Here is an 8,169-nt window from a genome sequence, read left to right as displayed (position 1 = left end):
TTATATGATTAGAGTTTGATCACCATCCTTCTCTTTGGACCTACCAAATGAAACTTTGGATGAGTGACACTCTTCGTTCTTTTTCTCCAAGTGAAACGCTTTTGCCGAATTAAAGGTTAAACACCGTCCTTTGGTAGTTAAACGTCATTGAGCACTAAAGTTTATTTAGATCCTAGATGTTAACATAATGACTTACATACTTAGCAAAGAAAATTGTCCTTACCTGTATTCCAAGCTTCATAACATCCTTCGCTAGCTAACTTTAATACGACTGTAACAAAATTTATATTCCTCACACTGCGCTATACAATGTTAAAAATCGAACCCTGGCTCTTGACATATTGACATATAATAGTAAATTACCCTCGCTTTACAATTTCATTCAAGCGTTGGAGCGGCAGTTCTCTGCCACAGGTCGTGTCTTGAGGGTGTTTGTTATCTCGGAGAGAATCGATCAACTGCCTTTAAGTATGAGTCCATAGCCTTCTTGAACTGCTTATCGTAGTACCCGTTGGGGATGGTCTTCAAGAACTGTTGTGTAAGCTTTTTACCATGAAATCTATAAATTTCTCCAATGCGTCATCCGTCTTGATATTCCCATATGTAGATTGGGGCTTCCTTAATTTGTGCCTCTATAACTAGGTACGAGGACAATTTGTTTTTCCTGTAATGGAATATAAGAAATAATGTTAAAACTAAAACTGAGTTATAATGAATGTGTTTTTTTATTAAGAAAATAAAAGAGAACCTCCAATATTATACATTTCTTTAGAAATGTGATTCCGTTATTAGGTACCAACGGCCAGTACTTATGTAGGCTAATTGTGATCGTAGAAAATAGAAAAATAACACATTTTTTGCACGGAACGAGTGTAGACTAGAACCTAAGAAATCCCAGCTGCAGAAAACCATTCAAGTAACGTTGAAATTGACTGTCACAACACGCTGAAATCATAGACTACAAATTCTGCTACACTTGTTTAAAATTGTTTTATTTCATCACTTAATGTTATGTTCACCCTCAAAGTGAAAACAGCGATTTAATCAGCTAATAGTTTTCTTTTTGGAATCTATTTTACAGAATAAAATGTAAATCTGGACTAGGTCTCACAACACATTTTCTACACAGATCACCATGCGAGTGTAATACACCTTTTACAAAGTTAAATATTCTATCGTATAATGTAAGTACATTTCAGAACTATGCAGAAATAATAATTCATTTTGAAAAATGGTTTCATTATGATTTCGTTGATGTAAGTGTTCGGTATTTTCAGTAATTATCGTAAAACGAAATACATTAAAAAATATAGTATATGACTTTCTTATTTATCACATGTCACATAAATCATAGAACACTTAAGAATGTATTATAACTAAAATAATAATGAATCTTTATAATTATAATACTTATTTAATCTCGGTATTGTTTTAGAAATTAATTTATACTTAATTGCATCATAAATGAAATTTCGTAAAAATGAACTTTAAATCTGTTACTTAAAAAATCCCGTGAGAGGTCCCCTTGTTAGATGGCACCTAACAAACATAGTTGGTTTTGTTAATTTCTTTTTATTAAATGATGAATCCTTCCGATAGTTCACGATTGCCTCACTGACTATATGACACATACTTTTCCGCCACAAACACGGTATGATTCATCCATATCCGTGTCTGTGGGGTCAGGGGGAATCCCACCCTGCGCGCTTTTTGTTAGTTGCCCATCTCAACATGGGAACGTCCGCGTTTAGTACAGTTGTTAGACGGCATCTACGCATGTGACCGATCCCTTTAGAGTGTTGTGTTACTGCAAGCGTGTTTAGTGCCAATACAATGTTTAGTTCGATATCGTTATTTTAGTGTGTCGTTTGTAACAAACATTATCGTTGACTTACATTTTATTTTGGTAATTTTATTTAGTTAATTTTTAAAACTTTATGCTCTTACAACCCAACTGCCTTTATAAAGAAAAAAATAGGTTGTTCAAGTGTTTAGCATGTTGAAGGTCTACATGCAAGGAAAATATTGTGAAAACCATGCAATGGTGCCATAATTGTGCGAGAGAGGAAAAGTAATATAACTATTTATTCTGCATTTGTCTCTGTGTTTTAGAATATTTCATATTTAATTTATAATATTTATAAGCAATATTTGCTTGTTAAATAAATCATCTTTATTTATTGTCTATTGTACTTTAAGAAACGAAAAACGTGTTATTATTTCAACGTCAAATATATTTATAAATTAAAAATACATTAAAAATGTAATAAAATAACGTAAATATTATTTTACACCAAAAATAAGTATGAATTATCCAAAAAAAAGACACAATACGAGTAATAAGTGTATAATAGTATTTAGAAGCATAAGAAAGGTAACATAAAAACACAATGTTTAGATAGGCAGCTAACACCAGGGGCCTGGTACGTATGTGGATAGGATGGAACCTCTCACGGGTTTAAAATGCTTTGTATTTATATTTTGGAGCGGATTTTCAACGAAATACTTAATAGACGTTATATACTTACCGGTGACATAGCGGATGCTTTGAGTTTAGGATCTATGTCTGCGTTAAAAAGTTGTGCACAGTTAGCCAGCAACTTCAGGAGACGTGAGGTTTTGGCTCTTGACTTTATCCAAAGCTTTTTGCTTGACAGTTTGCTATGGACTCGGACAAATACTTTCATGCAAGAGTCGTTGAAGTGGTCCTGCCCTATGTTGGCACACTTTTTTGAAGTAACGCTCGTGATTTGACTTGACACAAACCGTTCAGTTTGTCCTTGTCCGCAGCGTTGGGAAACTGGGACTGACATTGGTCTAGTCTTGCCAGGATCCTCATGAAATGCATTCTGGTATTCGTTGTGGAAAGAGACTACTTCCTTCTTTTAGCTCGACCTGCTTGTGAAATGGCAGCGTCATACAGCTCTTGAATACCTTTGATTCTGCAACCAAAATAAGAAGCGATCCTTTTAGGAATAACATAACTGTAGAAAGACCTAGTTCAAAGATGTACAAGGTATTTTCAACAGCGTGTTTTCCGAAATGCGTTAAAGACTTCTATTTCTTTGGAGAGTGAAAAGGTGTTTATAAGTAAAAATAAACCAAATCGAGTTTCTATGCAACATTCCATAATGTTTTATTGCGATTTCAATATTACTTGAGCTATTTTAGGCCACTTTGGAGGAGGGCCTTCAAGGGTGTCAGACAGAGAGACAGACGAGGACCACGCAGAGTTCCAACCAATGAGAAACGGCCGTTACCATCGGGCGTAGGGCCAAAGTACATAAAACTGGCTCATTGGTTTCCTCTGGCACATAGAATGTAAATTACAAAAGAAACTATCCTAAGTAGGCAACTAAAGTTACTGTAACTAGCCCTGTTCAAATATTATACAGAATGGTCGGTGATTGGTTTAGAAAATTAAAGATATTTATTACTACTGATTCTCAGGCTTTCCACAGTGAGGTGGAATATCTCCACAAGTATGAATCTTATTAGCAATTTTAAAGCGCATTGTGAACTGGAAACCTAGGTGATTTGACATATATTAGGGAACATAAATATTAAATATTGATTGAAATTTATAAGGAAATCTTTAAGTTTAAATCGAAACTTTTTATACTGAAATCAACTCAAGTTTCACTGGCTAGCCACAAATTATGACTTGATTATGTGTGTCCTAGAATACTTTTAAATCATGTTTCCAAGGACTTAATTTTTAATATTAACGATATAAATATTTTTAATTTATTAAATTTGTGAATGATATTACACAGATACGTGCACGTGAAATGCAACAACTTTTCAAACAGTGTCTTGAATTTAAACTGATCCCAATCCCGGTAGATAATTCATCATAATCCGAATTTAACTATACGCATATATTATTCATCTTGGTTTTAGTGCCAAAATTATATTTTACCGCCAAGCTACAATTTTGAGTTCCATCATACAAGCAGGGCTGAAGCTAGTTTTTTTCTGCATTGGTTAAAAAAAACTTTGTTATAATGTTATATAATGCAAATTGACTTACGTCTTCTAGACTATAAATTTATTTTTCAAACTTATTTTATAGAATATATTCTGCTTGAACACATTTTATAGCTCCGCCAGAACTAGATTTAAAATCTACAACATGCCATTGAAATTATGTTTCATCGCAAGAGCTGCTGTTCAAAAAGCAGAGAGTAACAGACTATCTAGCATCGTAAAACATAGAATATATGTTTTTACCGCACGGACGGTGTCGTACAAAGTGCAGAAAATTACAGACTATCCAGTCTCCTATAACATTGAAATTATATATGGCTATCCGTGCAAAGTGCAGAGAATACAGACTATCTAGCCTCATATCACATTTGTGAAACGATGTTTTACTGCAAGGGGTGTCGTGAAAAGTGCATGCATTGGAATGTATATAAACATTACCATGTCAAAAAAAAGGTTTTTATGAACAGTTTTGATTTACACTTTTCTGACCTTAAGTGTTGGGTTTCAGGCACTATGGTCAGAGTGTAATTCCCTCACTTACCCACCGATCACTAATTTTCCAACTTTCCAATAACTTGTTGCTAATTCTTCGGTAGGCCTCAACGTTAGTACGGTACAGAAACAAAATTACATTACATTAGTCATAAGTTACAACGTTTTTAGAATGGAGAGTGAAACATGATTCATTCTAGTCAGAAGTGCTTTTACACTTGCTGAAAACCTGAAATAAGAACCAGTCCTAATTTATTTGCTTTAATATATTATTATGAAATGATTTGTCACTTTAGTTGGGTAACTGAACGGTGTACAGTGTTACACTAAACCATCATCAGTACCTTTCTTTGAAATGGTCTGGAAACTCTCCTTCAGCTCCTTGACACATCCTCTGCCGCCGCGATCCTTGACAAGGCTGATGAACAACTTGAATATCTGTGATGTTATGGTGAGAAGCGCGTCCAAGTCTCTAGAGAACGTGGAGATGAGATCCTGTGTCACGTTAAGTGCCAGGTCACAGGACTCTCTGCTCAACATCGAAGTGTCTCCCGTGGATATACTGGGTGGTACAAATTGATCTTGAACTGAGCTGTGTCCGCAGAAATCTCACCGAAACTGCACTCCTGCGTGGCTGAAACAGACTTATTGAAAAACATAGATGAGTAAGCGTGGAAAGGAGGCGTTCTAGAAATCTGTTCAAAACTAGGTATATGAATAGAATATGAAATCAAGATTTCTTTTTATTGAAATACTTGAATATTTGATTAATTTAAGGCTAAGAATAACACAACTGATTTTAACTGAGCTCATTGTAAAACAATCTGGATGATTTTCTTTGAAAGTGAATTAACCATTTTTGATCAAGCTGAGAAATACAAGCGTGAAAGTTTTGTAGCATCTGCTAATTTTCTTATGGTAGCCGATGGTTGGGATAGTAAGTGAAAGCCACCTTCCACTTCATCAGCAACAACTTTCACAATCATCTGCCTGTTCTAGGAGCTAACCTCCCGCTTGAGAACCTTTTAGATGTTTTTACATACTTTTCCGGTTCATCTCTTTCTACGGGTAAGTAGTCTTTTGTAGAAAGCTCTATTGTTAGGTAAATATGAGTTTTTAAGAAATTTTGAAAAACAAACTGGTTGTGCCGGCACGGTGGAGCTGTTTTAGCCGTTCCTACCTTCCATACAGATCCACTGAGTTTATTTGTTCAGTGTCCATAACAATGAAGTTCTTCTCAGATTACTACGTGTATTATGTATTATGGAATCTGAATAAATAAATTTTAATTACCCAACTTTTTGTGCAAAACTAAATTTAATGTTTTTTTTTAATTTCAAAATAAACTTATTCAAAATATACAAACTATGACAAAACTAAAACGCAGGTAAGTCTTGCCACAATGCTTTCCATGGGAGCTCAGGTTTGATGACGGACTGATACCTTGTCTCTATATCTCTGAGGTGGACGTTATTAATTACCTATTTCAATACGAGTGATGACGGAGAGGGCAGATAATGGACTAAGATTTATGGCACTTTGAAAACAGTAATACGTTAAATAGCCGTATAATAACGCAAACTGTGGCGTTTAAACATTCTTCCTCACAATTTCAATGCACTCCAATGTTTCTATCATAGGATATAACTATCCAAAATTGAAGGCATAGGGCCCTAAATATAGCATGGTTGTAGATTTATCTGGATTGTTTTATTCTATATTCGTGGCTGTTCCACCGCTCGAACTATTACCTTTAATCAATGAGAATTGATGTCATACATCTAGTGCATGAGGTGGTTTTTATTGTGTATATTGAAGAAGTGTTGATAAGTAAAGGGTTTTCAACTTTACACCTGAAAACGATGTGGTGTCAACACAATTAATACGAATCTATTGATTGTAATTGAATAATATGTAAGGTAGGATGTGACAAACTAGGTGGAATAAGTTATCCTAAAATCAAAACTACATCATGACGGCCAAGGATGCGTTATTCTCTTTCAAATTCCCTAACAGGTGACGAATGAATGAGTCAACTCTTATTTTGACAATGGACAATAGTACGACTAGGTAATTTCTTACAGTTATTTTTCAATAGTGATCCAGAGTACAAATTATTACAAAGGAATTTTAGATGTCTACGAAAGAGACTTGACTAGTGGCAGGTCTAACAAATATATTTTTCCTAACTGTCTAGTACGTCAAGACGCGGTGGTTCCCCTGTGGCTTTCACCATTTATGGTTTCTTTCTTAGGAGGCTGGAACACTTGTATGAGTCATCACTAGGATTTAGGGCTTTATGACAGTTTGAAGTTCCGGATGGACTGAGATGCGAATTTCGCGGGCTTTACTTTTTATATAATAGTACTAGATGAACCAAGGGATAAGAGCAATGTTCAATACTGATGTAGGGAATCTTCAGATCGATAAAGTCTCTCTAAAAACGGTAAGATTTATAATGTTCGTAAGTGTTACGCATGCTTGTTATGCCGGAAGCCACCACGATCGCTTAGCACAATTTTCGTTTGTGTGAACCGTGCCTTGACCGGATGATCGGGGCGGGCGGCGGTGCTACTCTTTGAATCGCGACTGTGCGAATGGAAGAGTGAATGGAATACTGTAAGTGTAAGTTATAGTTAATTAGCCTTAATTTGCATATTAAGACATATTTTTTAAGAGGTTAAATGTAAGAAAGGACCATATAGTCCTAATTTCGCCTCAATAAAGAAGTGTTTCTTTCTTTCAACCGTGCCAGAGCTTTGGGGTATCATTTTTCGTGAGGGTGGGAATTGGTTGAATATAAAGTAGTTTATAATGTGTATATCGGGATTGAATTATTATAATTATCATTTATTATTACAATTATCTTCTTTATTGCAATTACTTAGAATTGTGTTTGCTGACCATTCACAAATTTCATAAACATATTACAAGTGGATTTACTCCGTCATTAAATTGCCTAAAAATTATTATTATTATTAGTTTCCTTCCTTGTAATTTTGTTGTTTTTTTGTCATGGTGAACCTTTAATTTCAATGATACTCGTCATCATTTTCATTATTTTAGCAACAACATGGTGAATTATAGTGTTTTGATCTAGTCAAAAGCGATTGTGATATTGTTTTTTTATTTAGACTTTTTCGCAAAGAGTTTTTGTTACAGGAGGAAAATTTAAATTTGAACTTATTGTTAAAAACTATAAATATATATGCTGAATACAATTTTCAAATAATAGTTATGAAATACTGTAAGAATACATTGTACAAATGCATAAATTTTATTTAAATTAATTTGTTTCCCAGTTTCAACTTAACTGTGGAAAACTTTCATTAAAATATTACTGTATTAGATTTTTTCAAGTACATTTGTTATTTATAAGGAGATCAGAAAAGCTAAACATTCCATAAGTTATATGGGTTTTATGTAATTAGATTATTTTAATTTTGGCTAATATTTTATAGTTAAGTATCCTAAAAAAAAAATAATCGTTTAGGGATATAATAATAGACGTATTAAGTTATTGTAAAAGGAACTCTGAGGACGACATGGTTCACATGAAATTTAAATATAAACCATTATTTCCTTCTCCTGATATATTACTCTAACAATATAACAGTTCACGTTAAATAATAGAGCTAACTAATTATTCATTCCATAGCTCAATGGTTAGTTTGTAAGGGGATACCA

General features: G+C 34.0%; 1 protein-coding gene across 1 annotated transcript; it reads right to left on the bottom strand.

Moving 5' to 3' along the window:
• Positions 1 to 2,835: 2,835 nt before the first annotated feature.
• LOC124372819 lies at positions 2,836 to 5,022 on the bottom strand. Its single transcript, XM_046831224.1, has 2 exons — positions 4,827 to 5,022; positions 2,836 to 2,942 (listed from the first exon to the last, which is right to left on the bottom strand). The coding sequence occupies exons 1-2, from the start codon at positions 5,020 to 5,022 to the stop codon at positions 2,836 to 2,838; spliced, it is 303 nt and encodes a 100-aa protein (XP_046687180.1).
• Between the last annotated feature and the right edge of the window lie 3,147 nt (positions 5,023 to 8,169).

This window comes from Homalodisca vitripennis, unplaced genomic scaffold (genome assembly GCF_021130785.1).
Source record: "Homalodisca vitripennis isolate AUS2020 unplaced genomic scaffold, UT_GWSS_2.1 ScUCBcl_4112;HRSCAF=10083, whole genome shotgun sequence".
NCBI lineage: Eukaryota > Metazoa > Arthropoda > Insecta > Hemiptera > Cicadellidae > Homalodisca > Homalodisca vitripennis.
Note: the sequence above shows the minus strand (reverse complement) of the source record. Positions and strands in the feature narration are given on the sequence as shown.

Coding starts and splice junctions, on each gene's coding strand:
- LOC124372819 (XM_046831224.1), bottom strand. CDS start 5,022: ATGTTGAGCAGAGAGTCCTGTGACCTGGCACTTAACGTGACACAGGAT. Junction 2,943..4,826: donor CCAGACCATTTCAAAGAAAG/GTACTGATGATG, acceptor TTTTGGTTGCAG/AATCAAAGGTATTCAAGAGC.